This window comes from Plutella xylostella, chromosome 16, assembly GCF_932276165.1.
Source record: "Plutella xylostella chromosome 16, ilPluXylo3.1, whole genome shotgun sequence".
Taxonomy (NCBI): Eukaryota; Metazoa; Arthropoda; class Insecta; order Lepidoptera; family Plutellidae; genus Plutella; species Plutella xylostella.
The window spans coordinates 7,799,660-7,822,601 of NC_063996.1; the positions used below are offsets into that span (position 1 = coordinate 7,799,660).

Genomic DNA, 22,942 nt, shown 5'->3' on the forward strand with positions numbered 1-22,942 from the left:
TTACTCTATTTTGGACTACATTTCATGGAGATTTGGATAAAATATGACGTCACTTGAATTGTCCACGTTTAAATGATAATAATCTGGTTTTATTTATGTAAGTGTCGGTTGAACGACGGCTGAGTGAGCTATCAAAAGTAATTGATGTATGAACAAGAATTATTGTATATTAATTTCGTAAATAAAATACTTTTCAGAACTTTATCATCTTTTATTTCAATATGTTTTGTGCTCTATTGGTTTGCTACAAATTGTATAATGATTGGTCATTTATCTATAAAGTATCTACTCATTTCTGAAAGCTTGACACTATTATAATACCTATTATATACTTATCTATTTGTGCTCATTTACATTGACAAGGAGAGTGTAGTAAGAAAAGGACGTCTTAATTATCTGAAACCAATGGTAAATATTAAAAACCTGCCTTTGAACTAAATAAGTTTATAAGATTGGATTATGCGGTAGCCATTTTGATTCGAATACCTAATCAAAATGGCTACCAAACTAACGATTGATTCTGATAACCGTAAGTGGCATATATTTTTAATGTTACTTTAACTATAGCCTTACTCACATTAACATAGGTCCTCAAATCCATCGGCAGGAACCCGCCAGCACGCACTATCATTTGTCTTTTGTTAGCCAATAGTATGTTGAGTAGCAAGCGCCGAGGTTTGAGCCCCATCGTATGCCAGGAGCTCTGGTAGGCAGCCGTGGATACCCGGTCTGCCTATAATGTAAGTTGATAACATTAGATATATTGATATAAATAATATTTCGCGGTGAAAAAAAAGGTAAGTACTATAATGTTATTTTGTGTCTGTTTCAGGGAAAAGCAAAGGAAGGATATATATGTGAAAGTGTGACTGCTATAAAGGCGATGGTGCTCAGAGTTTACCTACTGTCGTCCAAATAAGGTAATTCTAATTCCTTATTTTGCATATCACCTGTATTATTATCTGGTTCCCGTAGTAGCAATAGATGAAGATATCCAGTGACACAGCCAAGAGATACTCAACAGTCATGGTGTCCAATTTCTGTAATGGAAATTAGCCTAACTTATATTTCTTTCTTCATGCGCTAAACTAACCTTGTAAATAGGTGAGCTATTGCTAGATAATATCCTTCCATCTATCAATAAGCGATTGTCCTGAGACGCTGTCTGATTTTGCTAATTTCAATAGCTATTCCAAAAATAATTATCGAAGCTTAAAATACGAAAATCCCCAGCTTTGTTTAGATATAAAACAAAAAATTCGTATATATAATTATATACCGGAGCTGACTTGAAGTTAATAACGGTTTACCGCCATAAACTTGTTAATTGCGTATTTCCCAAAACTGCCATGTGTGGCCAGTATATTCGCCAAAATTATTGTCGAAACGCAGCGTGTTTTGAAACTATACAAGGCCAGAACGCACCCATAGTGTACTGGCACTGTATAGTTTCAAGTGAAAAAAAATAATATTTTACTTGAAAATATACACGATTTGTGCGTACTAATCGCGTATACTTTCAAGTTGGAATTTACTGAATCGTTCTTGAAAATATACATTGCTATTACGCACATTGCTTGATTGGCGTACTTGTCGCATATAATTTATACCTACATCCTGATTCTAATTTACTTAACTATTTCGGTAAATGTAAATGACTACAATTGACTTGTTCTGCCTGTCATACCTATATAATGTTAATAAATAAAGATGAACAAGCTCTAATTTGATTGACCAATTGATATTTATAGCAATCATACTTGCAAGTAAAGAATACTAATATCTTATTATGTATATGAATTAAGAGTAATACCTACTACACTCCTGAACGGAAAAGACTAGCTTAATGACGCCGTCGGCAATATTAAAGTGCATTTAACAGCGCATCAAAATATTATTATAACTAACTAAAAATGAAAATTTTGATCAAATTCTAAATTAAGTGTTTTAATAATTGAGGGTTCATTTGGTGTTGACTTTTTGCTACTTGGACTTATTCATTGCTCGTGAGTGTAGTAGGTACACAGACAAATTTTTTTACAGACATATTTTTCATCATGTTTTGAATTCACCGTAGTTGTCTTTTATGAATGAACACCCTCTCCTGAGATTTATAATTTATATATAATTTCTACTATTAACAACAGTTCTACAGTTTAATATCAATTTAATTTTTAACTGTACGGTGTAAACAAAAAACACGTTACGAAAACAATGCCAAGTGCGGAAATACGATGCAATGTTTAGAAGGCAATAGACTTATTACTATTTCGCATGAAAGAAAGAGAAAGCAACAATTCAAAACGGCTACCTGGTAACTAATCACGTATAGTTTCAAGTGCTCGCATTGCCCTTTGGCACTTGAAAATATACACGATTAGTACGCAGTGGTAACTGCTGCAGTATATTTTCAAGCCATAATTTTGGCCCAACTTACTTGAAAATATACGCGATTAGTGCGTAATGGCCTTGTATACTTTCAAGTAAATCATGGCACCATTTCAATTTGAAAATATACGCGAGCAGTCCCACCCTCTGCGTTCTGGCCTTGTATAGTTTCAAAACACGCCGAAACGCACACTTTGGCAAATACAGCAGACTTCCAATAACAAATACGAATAGCCAAGTGTGATGCCAGAATTAAAAATCCGGACGCCCTCGCCCCTCACCCGACTGGCGGCATACAGCAGCGTGCACAGATACAGGGTGACCTGCACGACTCGCAGCACGAGCAGCGGCGACGCGAACCGCTCGAAGCGGCGCTTGTAGGCGGCTGCCACCTGCCCCTGTCGCGCCACTGCTGTGAGGGCTGCTGCGGTGTGGGCGTCGTGGGTGGCGCTGTAGATGTCTACAAATACATTAAAAACCGTTCGAAACAGATGTCTTGTAAAGCATGTATACTTACATTTATTTTGTCTTAGGTAACAAAGTTAAGTAGCTGTAAGTAACTACACTATTGTTCCTTGACAAACTAAGAAGAAGTAGAAACCGTCAAAGTTTTAATTCATGAATAGACTGACAAGATACAGGGCTTACAGCTACGTATGAAGCTGACCTACCAACCTAAGATATTAAAAAATACAAACCAAAGTCAATTCGCGAAAATTCGTTAGTCTGCAATGAAAAGTTACAAGTTAACAATGGCGCCAGTTAAATAAGCGATATGCATTAAATTTTATAGCTTCACTAGCTGTTCCCGCGCGCTTCGCTTCGCCTTAAAAAGTTTTCCCGTGGGAATTCCGGGATAAAAAGTAGCCTATGTTCTTTCCCAGGGTCTAGACCATATGCATACCAAATTTCATTCAAATCCGTTCAGTAGTTTTGGCGTGAAAGAGTAACAGACAGACAGACAGACACAGTTACTTTCGCATTTATAATATTAGTTAGGATTACCACTTTCTCATCGTAATGGTAAATGGAATCCACCATTTCGGACGTGTTGTAAATGTAATTGTGCTCCTCATCCTTCAAGATGTCGTGGTATTGGGAAACCAAGGAAGCGTGTTTGACGCCATTTTGTAAAAGCGCGGTAAAACGGGCGTTTCGCGCGCTGCAACAGATTAGGTCCAACTGACCACAGAGTAGAATCGAATTCGAAGCGAAGAATACTCCTGAAAAATGAGAAATTAAATTAATTTTATTCCGTTACGAACTGTTATGTTTTTATACAGATTTGTCTTACCAAGCTGACCCAAAGCGAGGCCCAAAAATATTTGTGACAATATCTGTCGAAGAAAGGAGATCTCCAAAAACGGTGATCTGGACACATCCATGAAGAACCAGCCTTGCACCGGAGTCCTTGTCCACCCTGTAGATAATAATCATGACTTATTGATTCATCGACACATAGATGGAGAGAGTTATAGAAGGTCATGATGCTGGCACCCAACTTGGCTACTCGATGTTTGCAGTTTTGGCAAAATAAATACCTACGCGAATACGAATAGCCAAGTGGGGTGGTAGCATTAAATAAGGATTAAGTACTTACAATGAATGATCATGGGCACCACAGCATACATAGTAGAACTGCACAGCGAGCAAACCGTGTAGGTGTACGCAAAACTCTTCGCCATTTTATAACTTTTCAACATCGTCATATTTGTCAAACCACGCGCCGAATGGAACTTGAAATTCTTATTCATGAAATCGTTCAACTCATACAACTCCGCCCGGTACACCGCAAAATATGCCACCACTAATACTGATGCGACATACGGTAGGGAATCTGCTAACATGTCTAAGCTGGACATGATATCTACCCATTCGGAATACAGGCTGACCATAAGCATAGCCGTTACATTGATTAAAACGAAAATCACGAGGCATAGATAAACGTAATTAGCGATTATCTTTTCCATGTCAACGGCGTCTGGGAACCAATCCCAACAGCCTACTAACTTCAGGGGTAACTCCGAATAGTGGGTGTAGTTAAGGATTCGGTCATTGTTAATCGTACTGGTCTTTTCTTTCGGTTTAAACATTGTTGAATTATCCGTCGTGAATTTCCTACATCCAATGTTCAAAACTGGTTCAGGATGCTAGCTTTATAGAGCGAAACCATTTATACCTCACAGGGTAAATTAAATTATACCTAATGAAAGCCAAAAGCAAGTAAGACTGTTTGTTTATCAATTAAATTAAAAATATATTTATATTACACCCATTTCTAACCTAATATGTATCTTTAAAATCTAGCAATAAGTAGGTATAATAATAATATGCCATAAAATATACCATAACTCATTGATTCACAAAATACCATATGACCAAAAACAGGCAAAACCAAAGAACAAAACATGTATCATCGGTAAAATTTCAAGAGTCAGCTAAGTAGGGTGGCAATTAGTCAGTAATTAATCCTTTCGATTAACAACTTGGAAACTTATCGCTTAAATACAGTTCGAGCATCAGTTTGGGAATAATTAGAGATTGACTGCAAAGTAAGCCCACTTATTGGGAAACTTAAACTAGGGGATGTTAACTAGCCTATAATTACCTGCCTGAGTATACTGCGCTTAATTTAAGTCTCTCTAGAGTCCGGCAGCTCTAACTTTGCAACGGGTAAAAGCTAGCCATAATTTTTTTTTGGTGTTGGAATTTGTTTCTGTTGCACAGTTTCTCTTTGTAGGACTCTAGTTAACCCCTCAACCGTCTAAACGATACCGATTATGTACCGCGATAAATGAAACTTTGGTATATTAATGCTGTATATGAATGCTGTATATTGATATTGTAAATTTTACAACTGATTAACGTTTAATATAATTAATTATGACGTAATAATATATTGCTAATCACTTTGGCTGTTCTATTGGCTTTGACGTTGTTGGCTTCGTTTCCTCGACACCATCCCTGCAAGGTACGTAAAAAACCAGTGACGAAAGTGACCGAAAGAAGGTTTCTTCACATCAACATTTTTCCTAGTATCAGTGGGGAAGTGATTGGTTGTGATGATGATTGGATAAATAGTCTTACTTGTGCTGAGCCCGTCGTTGCGCGATGTTGAAGATGCGTCGCAGCTCCAGCAGCGCGCGCATGATCACCACCAACTGTTGCTCGAAGTCAGACGTACCTGCGGACCACGAGTGGAATTTGAATGATTTCATCACGCATGCAGAATGGCACGTCATTTTTCTGCGTCTCGCGTGCATATTACTCGCGTCACAATGAATACTTGTATGAAAGCGTGCGGGGCAATCCATAGGTATAGACATTGCATAGGTATCTTAACTTGACATAAACAGACTCCATATAGCCACCCTCACGTGGCTGAGTTCCTCATTACCTCATTACTATTCTCAGGTCGTCCAGAATAAGTAACCTGGAAGCCGTGCTCTATAGGCCTTCCTCATCAACAAACAACTTCCGTCTCCCTGTCTAAGAGTCCTTTTAGTCCTTCAGATAAGTACTGCACTTACCGACATCAACAGCGATGCCCTAGTGCTGGCATATCTTGAGGTACAGGCTCCAGATGGCGGCCCTCACGTGCGCCAGTTCCTCGTGCCGCCTCGCAGCCGTGTCCTTCAGCCGAGCCAGCGCCAGCTCCCAGTTGATGACGCGGCTGCGGACCTTGTCGCGCCACGAACGTTCTAGAATCTTCGTGAACGGCCGCTTTACTAAGCTACTCGCTAAGTGATTCGTGCATAGGGAGCCTTACCAACATCAACAGCGATCCTCTTATGTTTGCATATCATGAGGTACAGGCTCCATATAGCCGTCCGCACGTGGCTCAGCTGACTCAGCTCCTCATTACCTCATTACTATTCTCAGGTCGTCCAGAATAAGAAACCTGGAGGCCGCGCTCTATAGGCCTTCCTCATCAACCAACCGCTTCCATCTACCCGTCTAAGAGTCCTTTTAGTCCTTCAGATAGATACTACATGTCGGTAAGTACATACCGACATCCACAGCGATGCCCTTGTGCTGGCATATCTTGAGGTACAGACTCCAGATGGCGGCCCTCACGTGAGCCAGTTCCTCGTGCCTCCTCGCAGCCGTGTCCTTCAGGCGAGCCAGCGCCAGCTCCCACTTGATGACGCGGCTGCGGACCTTGACGCGCCACGAACGTTCTAGAATCTTCGGGAGCCGCCGCACTGATACACGCTAAGCGATTATCCATGCGCGTAGCGCTCAATGCGGCCGGTCGTAATAAGATTTGAGAACGTTTGCTTTACTAAGTTACTCGCTAAGTGAGTCGCTCGAATCTAGGCGCTAAGCAAGCCGTGCGTATAATATAGGGAGCCTTACCGACATCAGCAGCGATGCCCTTGTGCTGGCATATCTTGACGTAGGTCGTCGGTCCAGAAGTGAGCTGGGAGACCGTGTCACGCTTTAAGCCTACCTCATCATCCAATGGGGACTACCGTTTTTTTGCTCACCAGTTGGCGCCACTGTCGACTGAGGTCAAGAGGTACCATAGCTGTCAAACTTATCAAAGGAAACTTTATCAAATTGGCGCGAAATAAAGTTTTAAATCTTGAATCTTATAAGCTTATTAATTATAAAATAACTATCATCATATCGAGTTACTATGCCGCAATGTTGTGCAGATCCGTTATGTTCGGAAAGAAAAGGAGGTACCTAATATGTTACCAAGTGATAAAACTGTTCTAAAACAGTGGCTTGTGAAATAATAATTATCCGACAATCTCGTGTTTGTGAAAATCATTATAACCAATTTCAGAAAGAAATAAGGATTAGGCATTTAATAAATACAATAAAAATAGAATAATTACACACTGATTTAACTTTTATTTATCCTTTCCGTTTAAACACACTACTATACAAAAAATATAACACATTAGTAATCCACACAATGAATGCTGGTTGAGTTGTTAGTTGAAACTAAATAATGGTAGTATAGTATACTAAGTATTCTATTATTTGTGAGGGTGTCACTAACTGCACCTGGCTCACTCGAATGGAGCCTTTGTGCATATCGCCTTAAGGTCTAAACTCCACTCCTAAGCTTGGACCATTTCCTACCACGCTGGTCCTCTGCAGGTTGGTGGGTTCGAAAATCTAGATGTGCAGGTTTTATCACGATGTTTTCATGCACCTTAAGAGCGATGGTATGTACCTACACTGTACATAAATTCCAAAGTACTCATTGGTGACAATATCTAGATCTTGAGTTTCATTTTTAGTGTTCACAGTCACACTGCTATACAAAGTTTCTGAAGGCCACTCAATTTTGTTGTATGATGCTGTCCTCTACGTTTCCAACCAAGTTACTGTTACGGTCATAGTCTTGGTGTCTGTAAAAAGAAAAAAAACATAGCTGTTACCTAAGCAAACAAGCATACATTTCGTAAAAAATAAGTTTGTAAACAGTAATAAACTAACCTCTGAATTAGCTGCTCTTTGAGTCCGCTTATTTTTGCGCCTCTTTTCCTTGATTCAGCTTTCAAAGCGTGCACATTCATCGACAAATAATACATATTTGCGATAATTTCGCGAAAAGAGATCACTTTTCAACAGGGAAATGAACGAAAATATAATTTAATTAATTTATCACGAAGCCCGCCAAACAAATTATATGAAAAGTAAAATGTCACTTGACCTCAGTCAACACCAGCGCCCCTAGCGGCGAATTCACACGCGTTAGCTCCCATTACTTCCGTCTTAAGAGTCCTGGACTAAAATCCTTTAGATACTACACTTACCGACATCCACAGCGATCCCCTTGTGCTGGCATATCTTGAGGTACAGACTCCAGATGGCGGCCCTCACGTGAGCCAGCTCCTCGTGCCGCCTCGCAGCCGTGTCCTTCAGCCGAGCCAGCGCCAGCTCCCACTTGATGACGCGGCTGCGGACTTTGTCAAGCCACGAACGTTCTAGAATCTTCGTGAACGGCCGCTTTACTAAGCTACTCGCTAAGTGATTCGTGCATAGGGAGCCTTACCAACATCAACAGCGATCCTCTTATGTTTGCATATCATGAGGTACAGGCTCCATATAGCCGCCCGCACGTGGCTGAGCTCCTCAATACATAAATACAGTTTCAGGTCGTCCAGAAGTAACCTGCAAGCCGCGCTCTATAGGCCTTCCTCATCAACCAACTTCCAACCCAACCAACCAGCTTCCATTTACCCGTCTAAGAGTCCTTATAGTCCTTCAGATAAGTACTGCACTTACCGACATCCACAGCGATGCCCTTGTGCTGGCATATCTTGAGGTACAGACTCCAGATGGCGGACCTCACGTGCGCCAGTTCCTCGTGCCGCCTCGCAGCCGTGTCCTTCAGCCGAGCCAGCGCCAGCTCCCACTTGATGACGCGGCTGCGAACCTTGTCGCCACGAACGTTCTAGAATCTTCGGGAGCCGCCGCACTGTTACATGCTAAGCGACTATCCATTGCGCGTAGCGCTCAATGCGGCCGGTCGTAATAAGATTTGAGAACGTTTGCTTTACTAAGCTACTCGCTAAGTGAGTCGCTCGAATCTAGGCGCTAAGCAAGCCGTGCGTAGGAAGCCTTACCGACATCAACAGCGATGCCCTTGTGCTGGCATATTTTGAGGTACATACTTCATATAGCCGCCGTCACGTCGCTGAGCTCCCCATTACCTCATTACTATTCTTAGGTCGTCGGTCCAGAAGTAAGCTGGTAGGCCGTCCCACGCTACTGCCCTTCCTCATCAACCAACAACTTCCGTCTTCCTGTCTAAGAGTCCTTTAGATACTAGTTACTACACTTACCGACATCCACAGCGATCCCCTTGTGCTGGCATATCTTGAGGTACAGACTCCAGATGGCGGCCCTCACGTGAGCCAGTTCCTCGTGCCTCCTCGCAGCCGTGTCCTTCAGCCGAGCCAGCGCCAGCTCCCACTTGATGACGCGGCTGCGGACCTTGTCGCGCCACGAACGTTCTAGAATCTTCGTGAACGGCCCCTTTACTAAGCTACTCGCTAAGTGATTCGTGCATAGGGAGCCTTACCAACATCAACAGCGATCCTCTTATGTTTGCATATCATGAGGTACATGCTCCATATAGCCGCCCGCACGTGGCTGAGCTCCTCAATACCTCATTACTATTCTCAGGTCGTCCAGAATAAGTAACCTGGAAGCCGCGCTCTATAGGCCTTCCTCATCAACCAACCGCTTCCATCTACCCGTATAAGAGTCCTTTTAGTCCTTCAGATAAGTACTGCACTTACCGACATCAACAGGGATCCCCTTGTGCTGGCATATCTTGAGGTACAGACTCCAGATGGCGGCCCTCACGTGCGCCAGTTCCTCGTGCCGCCTCGCAGCCGTGTCCTTCAGCCGAGCCAGCGCCAGCTCCCACTTGATGACGCGGCTGCGGACCTTGTCGTAGCGCCACTGGAAGCGGGTTTATTGTTACTATTAAATTACTAGAAGGGTCATAGCATAGCAAACATAAGAGTAACGTAAACGGATCGCCTTTCTTATAATGATGTGCTGTGACTTTTAAATAAGTACTAAATTAGTACTTAGACTTACGATGAGATGATTACTAAGTACTAAGTACTCCATAGAAGGGTGCTATGAGAGATTGGGGAGTTACGAGAGCCGTATACATATTATAGGTAACTAATTCTTATTATAATTTAATTGTCTTGCTGTCATGTTGTACAATATTAGTAAATAAATAAATTACCTACATAATATGCTCACGACTGTTATCGCCGTAGGAATAGTAAGAGTTGAATCGCAAGCGAGTCACCCGCTTTTCGAAGTAAGTTTATGATTAGGTATGATGAATATTTGTACAGTAGCGTGCTAGTAAACGTAGTTCCTGGATAGAGTGACATTTCTGCATGCATATGCGAGATGTAAGTAGGTATCCAATCCAACCTCTGGCTTCACATAATTATTGAATTCTACACACAAGCTCACCCGTAACACAGCGAGCGTGTTATTGAGCCCCATGATGAACAGCTTCTTGTCCTCGGCGAGCGCGGCGATGTCGATGCCTGAGGAGGTATCCTGTAGATTGGCTGGATATTTTTTTTTCTTTTTGGCAAAGGCCTCCCCTAGCTTGTTCCATACGTCTCTGTTGTCTCTCTGGTCTAAATTACTTAACTATTCTTTTCTATTTGTACGATAAATAAAGCAATCCTCCCAAGCTCACCCGCAACACAGCGAGCGTGTTATTGAGCCCCATGATGAACAGCTTCTTGTCCTCGGCGAGCGCGGCGATGTCCTGCCTCGCTCGCTCCAGCAGAGCCAGGTCGCGCTCCTGCCGGTCAGCGAGGGTGGCCTTGGCCGCCGCTGGTGAGGAGGGAATTAGGGGTTTTGTCACTAAAAAGTTCTATGATCGCATCTTATGCCGACTGACAGCCGCGTCCGCTAGTGTGTCGGCTCCTTTAGAGATATACCTGGATTACCTAGCATGTTCGTTCGTTAGTACCTATACCTATATAGGATATAGGTACCTACTTACACAAGCTCTATTCGGCATATATCATCGCCATTCTCTTTCCCCATTAATTCAAAATAAGAAATAGTTAAGGATATCGCGATTTTCTAGGATAGGTATAGGGTAATGGCATCGAAGTAGAAAAAAAGGATGGGTTATGATAATGAAGCTGACGTGGACATGGTAGGTCCAGTTCGGTCATCGTTTAAGTACCTACCTAAAGCCTCGTATCGATTCAAAACGTCCAACGGCTGCTTAAATTCCGGATATTTCTGGACCACTGCCATCAGATAGTCCTAGAAAATTAAATAAAAGGTTAACTAAGTGTAAAAGAAATTACCTAAATGCATTTCTTATAACTAAATCATATACTTAACAAAGTTGCAACATAATATCTAAGCTTCAGTTCGATTCATCTAAGTCGAGTTCGAGTATTGTCAGCAACTAGGTCTGGCTTACTTACCTCGTAAACACTATAATCTTCAACTTGCTTCTCCATCAGCTGCTTGACTTCTTCCATTTCAGCGACGCGCTTGCGCATGGCTTCCGTTTCCCGCGTCTTTCGCGCCAAAACTTCGTTGTCGTCGGCCATCTTGCGTTCCGCCCGGTCGCGCTTCTCCTGATTCTCCCTGATGAACTGATGGAAAATTCACGGGCATTTTTTTATCGACTCATAAGTAATTTCATTAAGTATTGCATAAGTAATAAAATACTAACCTTATTAAAACTAATAAAAGACTCCTTGAGCAACAACTCCTTGGCTCGTAGCTCCTCCCACTTGGCGTCCATGATTTGGCGATTCTGTTTTTCTTCTTCCCTCTTGATGGCCAGCTTCTCCTCGGCCTCCATGAGGTCGCGACGGGCGTGTTCCATCAGGACTTGAGGCGTTGGGCGTGCCACATCCCATACTGGATACTTTCTATAAGTAGGTAGGGTAATTGTAATGTTGTAAAGTAGGGTAGGAGGGTCGAAGGGTAGGAGTAATATTCCTAACTTATCCCTCTATATCGTACGTTTGTACGCTTTTTAACTTACTTTACCATACGAGAGCTTTCCATTTTCGATTTAAAATATTCCGACGTGGATTCCACAGGTGGTCCATGAGGTATGGCTATAGGTGCCAAGTCTTTAGATTTCTTCATTTTCAAATAATAAACTGAAACTTATAATACAAATACGCAATAAAAGTATTGATTGTATATTATATTTTTGGTAAAAGTTGTTTCTACACTTCAGGTTACAAAATAACAATGAGTAAAGTAAACAAACACCTTGGCAACGAAGATGCTAATGAATCTTCTGAGCATTTGCACCCTCAAAATGCTTAAAATACGTATTTATTTTTGCGTTTTTGTCTGTGATGTTTTTTTTTGTTACAGCAACACTAGCACCATAGATTATAATATTTTGACAGAAAATCAGCGCACCGACCGCTCATTTTCAGGTTATGTTGTAAAACTATTGTTTTATTTTGTAATTTAACTTAAAACGATAAGCCTAGCTGCAGCTTGAGTTATAAGTTCCAATAAACTTCACCATTTCTACTCAAAGGAAGATGGACTACTTCAATATATCTTTTCTGTCCGGTCTTGGATGCGGATTGTGTCTTGGACTATCTTTGTTTGCTTTCAAAAAATACTTCACGAAAGCCTCCGAAGCTGTTGAAGTTGTGAAAAAGGTAAGTTTTCAATTGTGTTTATCTCACTAAACCTCTGTATGATCTTATATGTAGATTCTATCTGAAGAGAATACCTACCATGCAATGGAGCATAATATTGATTACTATGATCTAGGTGTTATTTCTGCCTATTCATGTATAAATACACAGCATTGCACATAGTAAAATGACCTAACTAGTTAACCACTACCTCAATATAATTTACATTTCATTTACTTTCAGTTTGCATCCAATGAAGAATACAAACTAGTTCTGGTAGTCCGGACTGACTTGCAAATGGGAAAAGGAAAGATAGCGGCGCAGTGCGCGCACGCAGGGGTGGGAGCATTCGAGAAAGCGCAGCGGAAAGATCCTAAAGGCCTGAAGACTTGGCAGAACATGGGTCAAGCAAAAATTGCCCTGAAAGTGGATTCTGTAGAAGAAATTAAGAAAATAGCAGACACTGCAAAACGCATGGGTCTTGTAACTTCGTTAATTCGTGACGCCGGAAGAACACAGATAGCTCCCAACACTATTACAGTGTTAGGAATTGGCCCAGCACCTAAGGATGTTATAGACAAAGTTACTGGTCATTTGAAATTACTTTAAGATGGTTTTGATTTTTGCAATTCCTGTATTAAGAATAAATGGTAAAAATATTATCATTTTTATTAAACCTGTAGTTTTGTGAAGACTGAAGCTGATGCTGTGATCAAGGAATCACTTAACTTCTAGAACAAAGATGAAACTGACACAAAAAATAGCAATATCTGCTTCTACACAGACAGTATGGCTATTTTAGGTGCCTTAGGCAGAACTGTAACAAAATCTAAATTAATTTTAGAATGTCACAGAACACTGGAAAACCTAAGCATTTCAAATAATGTAACAGTACAGTGGATTAAAAGTCATAACGACAACATAGGAAATTGCGAGGCTGACTGACTAGCAAGAATGGGATCAAATACCCTACCAATAGGGCCAGAACCATTTATTAGTCTGTCATCAAAGGCAATAAGGCAATGTCTCACCGATAAAACACTATCTGAACACAATCAAGAGTGGAAAAATCGTGTAGATTGTAGACAAACTAAAGCGTTTATTGTATCACACAACCACAAACTTACACGCTACTTACTCAACCTGTCCCGTGGTAATATATCATTAATGGTAGGATTAATAACAGGACATTGTTGCGTGAATAAACACTTATATACCATAGGTAACTCAACTAGTCCCTTATGTAGGACATGTGAGGAAGTAGATGAGACGGTTGAACATATTCTGTTAGCTTGTCCACCTACTACAGAAACAAGATTATCTATTCTTGGACCAACAGAGCGCCTACCTCAGCTATTACAACACCCAGGCCTGCTACTCCAGTTTACCCGGGAGCTAGGCTGGCTGAGCTGAAACCAAGGGGATATGTACAAAGGTTCCACTCGAGAGAGCCACGTACAGGAACTTCACTCCCTATGACAATAGAATAGAATAGAATAGAAGATGAAACTGAACTCATAAAGATGTGATGTAGGTATAATACCAAAGAGAAAGGAACAATAACAAAACAATAGTTAGAGGGTAGTATTGACTGACCTACAAATAAAGAGGAGATAGCATGAGTCGGAATATAATAAAACCATTCATGTAGTAATTTGTATCAAAATATATTTTTCAAAATAAAAATGTCAACACATCATTGTGGAAATCTAAACAAGCCAAACATAATTGTTCCATTCCTTAATATGTAGTAATTTTATAGAATACAATTTTCCAGGGATTCAAATGACAATGGGCGTTTTGGGATCTATGTCCAATAAAGATGAGACATACATCGTTGGATAGCTCTTTTCAAGTGAGCAAAAAAGTATTATGACGACCAATCCGTATAAGTTGTCCATTTTGAAATATATTCGTCGGAAGGAAGTATTTTTCTATGGCATTGCACTCTCTCTCCTGATGACAGTTAGGGCGTAATACACGTAAACACGTATTATTGAAATTGGAGAAATTACTTTCAACTGGTTTTATTTACTGAGATAATAAACAAATATAATATTATATGAAATATTATCATTTTGTTATAAAAATTAAAAATGAATGTGAAAAACTAACAAAAACATTATAATTACAGTAATAAAATATAAAAACTTTCAAGGTACGATTATTCTAATTGGACAGTAAATCAAGACTAGCGCTTTCGTTATTCATATTCTGCAAAAAAATACCTTTTCAACGACGTATCACTCATTTCTATTGGTGCTGGTCCCAGCTTCCATATATTGGTGCCCATCATCATTTTAACATATTTCTGTAATTAATTTGGAAGCACATGTACATAACATTGCCAATTAAAAACTACACTTAAAACTAAACATAGTTAGCCTTAGATTCAGTAAATGCCATCAGATGAGTTAATGAACTATGATTTTAAGGCACATTGCAGTCTTGAAGACTCAGTTTTAATTGACTATCATCTTAGTCACTAAAATAGCCTACTAATGTATATTTATGACAAAAAATACAAAATACTCACTATGAAAAAGATAAAAATTGAGCCAAACTCAGTTAAGGTAGTCAAAAATCGGTGGTCATTCCAAACACTGGTAGCAAATATTTAAGTACAAAATTTAAAATAATAGTAACATGTCGAATAATGAAGACAAAATAGTACCGATACTAGATTAATGAAATCTCGATGTTGGCATTATGTAATAATTACTTACAATGTCTCACTGTATAATGATAATGAATATGTTTTTGATTCAACTAGCGCGTAATATTAATTCTAATATTGTACTTAATCTAATCGTAATCGTCCTTATTCATAATAGGTAAGAAATACTAGCTAAACAATATTTTAAAACTAAGCACCATTGAACAACAAACATCGACACTGGTAAAAAATATGTTTTTTAATTTATTCCGGTCAAAACTTAAATTCTCGCCCCAAAAATACCTTCAATTAAGTTCTTAAATAATATTATTGAATTCTCCGTTATGATTTGCGTACTAAATGATAGTCTGATGCGAAAATTTAAGTTCTGATTCAACCTGATTATGTAATTTTATTATAATATGTATAATATAACTTTAATTATGTTTATAAGGAATATAAAGCTGAAATCTTGTTCTATTTTTATAGGCTTGTTCTAAATGTGATGTTAAAATCTCGAGGTGTACGAAGTAAGAAATAAAACATAATCAACAAAAATAGTGGAAAACATGAATCATAATTATTAAAATTAGTAAAAAATTAAAGCACATTTCCGTCAAATCAATGATGGCGGTCACCATAGACAAAAAATGCATATGGCAACACACTAAACAAAACAATAGAACCAAGATATTTAGTGGTTTTTAGCTAAAAAAAAAACGTAACCACCATTAATTTGACAGTGTCCAATCATAGACAACCAATAATTAGACGAAAATCTTATCTTCAACCATACAGTCACATAATCTTACAATAAAAAACTAGATTTATCAATAATCAACCTAATACTTCTAAACATACGGTTCAATTCACGACGGGCTGTACTGACTGAGCACCGAGTTGATAGAATTGATGCATCTCTGCAGCTTCTCCTGTGCCTCCGGGTTGTTCTTCTTGCACGCCGCCATCTGTTCCATCATATTCTTCATCACTGTGAAACCCGTCGTCAGTGTCTTCACTCCGCATATTTGGATCTGTTGGGAAGAATATAAATGTCAGACTCAGCAAGACTTCTCATCCTCATGACTACTCATCACCCTGAAATTTTCCACTGTTGGACATAGGCGTTTCCTCTCAAAGAGCACCACATCACTCTAGCCTCGACTTCCCCGATCCAGCCACTACTGGCCACCTGTAGTCGGTCTAGCTGAGAACTCTTTCACACCACAGGGTTTAGTCATTAAGCTAGACTTTTCCGTTTAGGACTAATTTGGTGTTATGGCACTGGAACTTTTATATTGCTCGCGAGTCTATTAATTAAGTAGCAGTGTTGGCAACACGAATCTAACTGTAACAACCATGTTGGCAAGATTGATAAAAAACTTAATATTATGGAAGACAAGTAGCTAACCAACCGGCGCGTTTAATTTTTTTCTCACTGAATTAATTACCAGCCAAACGTGAAATAATCGCTATTTTTTCATGGTTCTCTGGCCTATTATGTACCACACACTCACCCCAGCCGGCAGCGTCACCACATCATCATCATCCCCCTCCCCCTCCACCACCTCCAGCTTGATCTTCCTACTAGCCTTATTATCCACCCTCTGCAGAGTTCGCTTGGAAGGCCGCAGGGTGTCTCGCGCCGCCTCTTCGTCCTTGAGATATATCTATATGTCGCAGCCGGATCGTTTAATCCGCCATATCACATTACGGCTAGCCGCATTACAAATTACGGCCGCTTTGTAAATAGATAGATTATGTAGCGCTACACACTCAGCCCAGCCGTCGCCGAGATACTTTCTTCTTTTATATGTATATATAGATAGATTATGTAGCGCTAAACACTTACCCCAGCCGGAAGCGTGACCACATCATCATCGTCATCACCCTCCACCACCTCCAGCTTGATCTTCCTACAGGAAGCCTTAGTATCCACCCTCTGTAATGGTCGCTTGGAGGGCCGCAGGGTGTCTCTCGCCGCTTCTTCGTCCTTGCGTAAGTCGCGGCGTGGGCATGCACAGACTCGGGCCCCAACGGATTGACGACCGAGGACTCTGCCGCTGTGGATGGGAGATAGATATTTTTATTAAGTACACAAGCAATGAAAAAGTTCTAGTGACAATAACATTACATTATTCCTAAACGGAAAAGACTAGCTTAATGACGCCATCTGCAATATTGAAGTACATTTAACAGCATCAGCAATTCAGCATATTATCAACTAAAAAAGTTAATATTTTGTTTTTAATTTTAAATTAAATTTTTGAAATAAATGGGCCTGTTTGGTGTCAGTATTATGTAAGTGGAACTTCATCATTGCCCGTGTGTGTATAAATCTGTTATATACCTGTGTTGTATGTATAATTCTGTGTAGGTTAGGTACAATACATTGTGTCTTACCTATGATATGACGCTTTAAAGTAAAAATAAAATGTTTAAAATAAATAAAAGCACTTACAAGGCATCCTCCAGAGTGAACACAATATGTATAGCCCGTCGGTTGATGCCGCCCACGCACGAGTTCTTACACACGAACTGGTACACGTGCGAATAGCACGCGCCGCCCGCCGCGCCCGCGCCCGACACTGAGGTGGGACAGATAGTAATCATGAGAGAAAAAGGCAATTATTTCGTCCTAGACACAAATCATATTAATTAAAGCGAGATCAAACGATACTAACCTAACTGACAACAGAAATAGTGACCTAATAATGGTACTTCTTAATACTAGGTGACAAGGTGTCTTAAACAAAATGGTTACCGTCTCAACATAATGTCACAGAAGCGCGCTGCGCGCTGTGACGCTGAATCAGCAATTTGCTGAGTCGGAACCCTTTTGCTAACATGTTGAATAGAAATGTTGGTTCTCTATGTCATAACGTGTTACTGTCTGTTCGCTATATTATAATGTCGTGTGTTCATTACGATTACCTAATGCAATCTTTCCATGAAACTTGTGTATGTATTGTGTTCAGTAATCCGTTTTCGTCGTTGTGTGTGTGTGTGTGAGTGTGTGCGTACCGGCGGCCAGCACGGAAAGCCACGAGTCGGCGCGTGCGTCGTCGCCCACGTAGTGCACGCCGTGCGAGTAGTGTGTGTGTGTGTGTGTGTGTGTGTGTGTGTGTGTGTGTGCGTACCGGCGGCCAGCACGGACAGCCACGAGTCGGCGCGTGCGTCGTCGCCCACGTAGTGCACGCCGTGCGAGTAGTCGCGGGCGGAGCGCAGCACGTGCGCGCCTAGTTCTGCTGGCTCCACTCCTGGGGGGGTGAAAGGTTATTAGTAAAATGTGGAACGTCAGCAGATTACACAATAGCATGAGAAAAAATATTAATTTATAAGTATTATTTAAAACCGTTATGAAATACTATTTATAAGGGTGTAGACAAATTAAAGATAGACTGTACTAACACAAAAAAACTGTAAACACTATGTAACAACAAAAAAAAAAAACAAGTGTTTAAAACGAAATTTGACAGATTTCGTAGGCGTTTGACAGAGCTAAACATCTGTCGGCACTATTTCGGCTTACTACGTTTGCAACACCCTATGAGCCCAGCCACAAAACTGCAAAGCGACGTCGCATCGCAAAATTCTGCGACTGTTTTGGAAGTTTTCCCGTACAAATGCTTGATTTACTGTCGCAGATTTTTGCGATGCGACGTCACAACGCAGTGTTGTGGCCCTATATACCACACATACCGTTGTTCCGCCTATGCCGGTGCTGCAGACACCTCTCGACTCGCTTCTCGGCCTGCGCGTGGTCGCTGAAAGGAGAGTATAGATTACTACATTTTGTCGAGCATTTCTGTGTTATGTATTGTTCTTACGAATGGTACACAGTAGAGTACAGGCATAAGTATGATACAAGAGTTCGTAAAAGGATGATACACTAAAACATATATCATCGGAGAGCGGCTTGTTTTTCTGTTAAAGTACTCGTAGGTTCATTTTCGACCTTTCTATGACTGTAATGTGACCCTTTGTGAAATGGTGGTAGATGACTATCGACAAATAATTGTAAAATTTTACGTCGATTAAACCCTTTGAATTTGAATGCTCATTGTAGTTATTACAGAGGTATGGTCAGATGTACTATCAAAGTTACTTTCAATTTTGTAGTAGTAGCTCTGCAGGCCTTTATATGTGAAGAAGTCCAGGAGGTCAGGTAGTTTATTAGGGTCCGTTGGCCAGTATGTGGGTTTTATGTTGGACCTTTAATTTACAGGTAAATCTTGTAGTCTATATTTATAACTAGCTGTACCCGCGCGCTTCGCTTCGCCTTAAATGGTTTTCCTTTGGGAATTCCGGGATAAAAAGTAGCCTATGTTCTTTCCCAGGGTCTAGACCATATGTTTACCAAATTTCATTCAAATCCGTTCAGTAGTTTTGACGTGAAAGAGTAACAGACAGACAGACAGACACAGTTACTTTCGCATTTATAATATTAGTAAGGATAAGGATATAGTCACCTGAACACCACCGTGGCTCGCACAAACAGCGGCCGCGGCGCGCGCTCCCACACGAACTGCACGGGGAAGTTCTGCTCGATGTCCACGTAGATGCGGTTTAGTTTCGCCGAGTACTGCGGGGAGAGGTGTGGCAATGGTGAGAAGGTATAATCATTGAGTATACCATAAGGGTGAGGCCACACGAGCGTAATTTTGTGAGTTGTGAGTCGCGTATTCCGGCAGAAAAGTGTGCGCGGGGACGAGGGGAGCGAGTAACTTCCCCGCCCCCATCGTACCCGCCCTATATTTCTGCCGGAAAACGCGACTCACAGCTCACAAATGCTCGTGTGGCCTCACCCTAAAGGAAATTCAGATAAACGATAAACATAATATTTTATTATGGCAAAAAAATATATATAAGTACATATATCAGTTTTAACAAGAGTTTATATGGAATTAGACACAGTGGGAGATTAGAGAGATGCATATAAAGATCAGTTTGTGTTTTCGGTAAGATAAATTGTACTTTTTATCATAGCTGCATCGAAATCATGCTATCATATTCCGTGCGTAACCTCAACAGCATCCCTCCAGACATAAAAAAAATCACCATTTACAATCAAAAACAAGAGCTCACCAAATACTTCTTCTGATGCGTGTCACTGGAGCTCACTTGGACCTCAAACTTGTACTCCCCGTGGAAGTCATCTCGTGCCGGGGGCCCGAACTGCGGCAGCATCACCGGCAGCAGCTGGTGCTGGCCAGCTTCCAGGTGGACCTCCTCGCCTCCGTGCAGGGTCAGGATGTTGGCCACCGCCAGACCCGGTGGACCGTTTTGCAGCTGGAAATGTTGGAGGTGAATGTGTATTGGGAGTGTGGAATATTTGTGATAGCTGGGATTTGAGTTCAGGAAGTATGTGAAACTCATTTGGAAGAAACAAGTGTATAGTCTCAATTTCATAGTAAAATCTTTGTACAAATGTGTTTGTGATCCACCTGTAGAACTTAAAGTAAAGAAGGGGACAGAAAAACCTAAGCTAAACTATCTTTTCAAACCACAGACAGATTCACTCACACAGATACACTGACACATTAAACTGATAACATCCCTATTTTTCTGTCACAGGTTAAAAACAACATGGAAGCTATAATGAAATCACTAGAGTCAATAAAAGAGTTGATTAAGAGCAGTATCTTGAGGAACAAATTACAACTTGTTATCTTGTAAGTAGGGTAGGGAGCTCTCACCGCATCGTCACTGTGTAGCAGGGACGGTGATATGCTTGACAGGTCCAGGTCTACGTCTTCAGCTAGTGGATACCTGAGGATATTTGAAGGTTATTCCATTTAAAATATAATATAATTTCAGAGTATAATCTAGTTCTAGTGCATACAAGAGGACTACATTAAAATCAGGAGTTATTCTGTGTTTGTTATGGCAAGTATACATTTAGATTACAAATAAGAAGTGATTGGATTCTAATAATCATAGTATGAAGTACCTTTAAAACCTATATGAATTTCTGAATGCTGAAACTTACTTTATACCTACATATTTTTTCATACTGAGATTAAATGTGAAAAGGGAGAGTAGGTTAATAAATAGGTTTCAGTATATAAGGAGCATATTTACTTACATTATTTACTAAGTATGTTATTTTATATTGTACCTTACTAATAAGGCAATAAGTACTGAATAATAAAGTGTGGCAGATATAAAATTGGTTTAATTCCCTTATTAATAACCTAAGAGGGACATTTTTATTATTGCATCATCCAATAACTTTATAAATTTTGAAAATTTTTACTTTAAAAGATGTTTATGTTGAAAAAGTTTACTAATCTACATACTTTAGTACCTATATTTATTAAATAACTTAATTATTTAACTTAATTTCAGACCTATTAAAATTTTGGTACCTAATACAAATATCACAAGTTCAAGGAGGCAAAACTGACATGATCTACCACTATTTTCACAACTACAACAAAAAACTAGGACTTTTATTTAGACAAGAAGCTGTTGTAGGTTTAAAGTAGGTGTTGGATGAGGAGTTCAGAGGACAGAGTACATTAATGGTGCATGAGAGAGAGAGAGATGCATCTTTATCCAGTAGCTATGAACAACATAGACAGATACATAGTATACTCTATATTTGTACATCAAGAATAATAAAATTAAGAAGTTGTGACATAATTAGCATACAAAGGGCAGTCTTATCACTTAAAGCAGTTCTTCTAGACAACCTTTGGATGAATTGATTAACAGATTGAGATTCATAGCAGTGTACATTTTATGCATTGTTGTTTGTAGTCCAGCAATTTACAGTAAAATTGTTGTTGTGTTGATGTTGAAGGCACAGACTCCTGGCTCAGGGCATTTTATAAAGACCATGTTTTCATTTAAGTTTATTGACCCTGTGGCTACTTTTATATAAAAAACTATGGTTTCTAAACCAACTCACCCGAGGAACTCCAACATTTCATTATCACTCTTGCTAGTTTGCATCTTGAATACCTGAAACAGGATTGTAATCTGTAAGTATGTGTCCTTGAACATGGAAATATAATTATATGTATAGCATTTAGTTGGTGGGTCATCTAGCTTTTTTAAAGCAATTTATTTACTATCAGTTAATTTTTTAAGTATTCGGTAACCAAATACACCAAACAGGGGAGTTATCAAAAGTTTTAGACATTCATTAGCGAAACCCATCCCCACCAACTAAAATAATAGTGAGCTAGGATATCGCTTAGGTTACAATAAAATCAAATATAGGAATACCAAGTAGGTAGGTTTAATTTCTATGCATTCATTTTGACTAATTCTAAAGTTAAGTTAAATTAAAGTAGGTACTGGTCATTTCACAAATTTGTTTATTGATGAAATGCAAGTACACATATCTAACAGCTTTAATGAACAGGACAATAATTCTACACTACATGTTATGCGAGCCTCCCAATTTAATTTTGAGTATCATCGGTTCATCATAAAAATACCTTGCACAAAGCTCTATCCATGTTTCACAAAAAAGTTGTTTGTTGTAAAAAAAAAGTTGGTTTACCTGATAACGTAGCTTTTAGTTTTTAAAACTTAACTAACAAAACTATACACACACAAATCACAACGGAGAATTCAATTTATACTGTAATTTATTAAATTTTCAATAAAATAAGAAATTGTTGCCGCTACAACCAAAAAACACGGCCGCTCAGAAAAAAAACAGTGTTTTCTGTGTTGCCAATTGCCATATTTAATTATTTATTTATCCATAACTCGACGCCGTTATTATTCT

The 22,942-nt window shown here is 39.8% G+C and overlaps 4 protein-coding genes across 4 annotated transcripts; 1 reads left to right on the top strand and 3 right to left on the bottom strand.

Moving 5' to 3' along the window:
* Positions 1-202: 202 nt before the first annotated feature.
* LOC105394402 (odorant receptor 83a) lies at positions 203-4,481 on the bottom strand. Its single transcript, XM_038118361.2, has 8 exons — positions 3,989-4,481; positions 3,683-3,808; positions 3,394-3,611; positions 3,087-3,114; positions 2,670-2,848; positions 951-1,040; positions 578-733; positions 203-396 (listed from the first exon to the last, which is right to left on the bottom strand). The coding sequence occupies exons 1-8, from the start codon at positions 4,479-4,481 to the stop codon at positions 337-339; spliced, it is 1,350 nt and encodes a 449-aa protein (XP_037974289.2). The 3' UTR covers positions 203-336.
* Positions 4,482-5,191: 710 nt separating this feature from the next.
* On the bottom strand, positions 5,192-12,166 carry LOC105381735 (coiled-coil domain-containing protein 42 homolog). Its single transcript, XM_048626508.1, has 8 exons — positions 11,918-12,166; positions 11,600-11,801; positions 11,346-11,519; positions 11,100-11,178; positions 10,595-10,734; positions 9,657-9,822; positions 5,476-5,572; positions 5,192-5,352 (listed from the first exon to the last, which is right to left on the bottom strand). The coding sequence occupies exons 1-8, from the start codon at positions 12,022-12,024 to the stop codon at positions 5,295-5,297; spliced, it is 1,023 nt and encodes a 340-aa protein (XP_048482465.1). The 5' UTR covers positions 12,025-12,166; the 3' UTR covers positions 5,192-5,294.
* A 127-nt stretch (positions 12,167-12,293) lies between these two features.
* LOC105381734 (peptidyl-tRNA hydrolase 2, mitochondrial-like) lies at positions 12,294-13,201 on the top strand. The gene is made up of 2 exons (XM_011551529.3): positions 12,294-12,560; positions 12,783-13,201. Exons 1-2 carry the CDS (start codon positions 12,438-12,440, stop codon positions 13,146-13,148), a joined length of 489 nt encoding a protein of 162 aa, XP_011549831.3. The 5' UTR covers positions 12,294-12,437; the 3' UTR covers positions 13,149-13,201.
* A 1,641-nt stretch (positions 13,202-14,842) lies between these two features.
* On the bottom strand, positions 14,843-22,880 carry LOC105394400 (cellular tumor antigen p53). Its single transcript, XM_048626437.1, has 10 exons — positions 22,712-22,880; positions 22,112-22,164; positions 20,895-20,967; positions 20,284-20,487; positions 19,668-19,780; positions 18,898-18,962; positions 18,336-18,455; positions 17,657-17,783; positions 17,048-17,258; positions 14,843-16,229 (listed from the first exon to the last, which is right to left on the bottom strand). The coding sequence occupies exons 2-10, from the start codon at positions 22,153-22,155 to the stop codon at positions 16,065-16,067; spliced, it is 1,122 nt and encodes a 373-aa protein (XP_048482394.1). The 5' UTR covers positions 22,156-22,164; positions 22,712-22,880; the 3' UTR covers positions 14,843-16,064.
* Between the last annotated feature and the right edge of the window lie 62 nt (positions 22,881-22,942).

Bases quoted from the DNA above. Each gene is read 5' to 3' on its own strand.
- LOC105381735 (XM_048626508.1), bottom strand. From the start codon at position 12,024: ATGAAGAAATCTAAAGACTTGGCACCTATAGCCATACCTCATGGACCA. The intron at 11,520-11,599 runs GTTAGTATTTTA...ATTTTCCATCAG, and splicing joins CTTTTATTAGTTTTAATAAG to TTCATCAGGGAGAATCAGGA. The intron at 10,735-11,099 runs GTAGGTACTTAA...CCTCCTCACCAG, and splicing joins GAATCGATACGAGGCTTTAG to CGGCGGCCAAGGCCACCCTC.
- LOC105394400 (XM_048626437.1), bottom strand. From the start codon at position 22,155: ATGCAAACTAGCAAGAGTGATAATGAAATGTTGGAGTTCCTCGG. The intron at 20,968-22,111 runs GTGAGTTGGTTT...AAATATCCTCAG, and splicing joins GAAATGTTGGAGTTCCTCGG to GTATCCACTAGCTGAAGACG. The intron at 17,259-17,656 runs GTAAGTGCTTTT...TCCCATCCACAG, and splicing joins TTCACTCTGGAGGATGCCTT to CGGCAGAGTCCTCGGTCGTC.
- LOC105394402 (XM_038118361.2), bottom strand. From the start codon at position 4,481: ATGTTTAAACCGAAAGAAAAGACCAGTACGATTAACAATGACCGAATC. The intron at 3,809-3,988 runs GTAAGTACTTAA...TATTATCTACAG, and splicing joins GGTGCCCATGATCATTCATT to GGTGGACAAGGACTCCGGTG. The intron at 2,849-3,086 runs GTTTGTATTTTT...ATGTATTTGTAG, and splicing joins ATTTTCGCGAATTGACTTTG to ACATCTACAGCGCCACCCAC.
- LOC105381734 (XM_011551529.3), top strand. From the start codon at position 12,438: ATGGACTACTTCAATATATCTTTTCTGTCCGGTCTTGGATGCGGATTG. The intron at 12,561-12,782 runs GTAAGTTTTCAA...ATTTACTTTCAG, and splicing joins CTGTTGAAGTTGTGAAAAAG to TTTGCATCCAATGAAGAATA.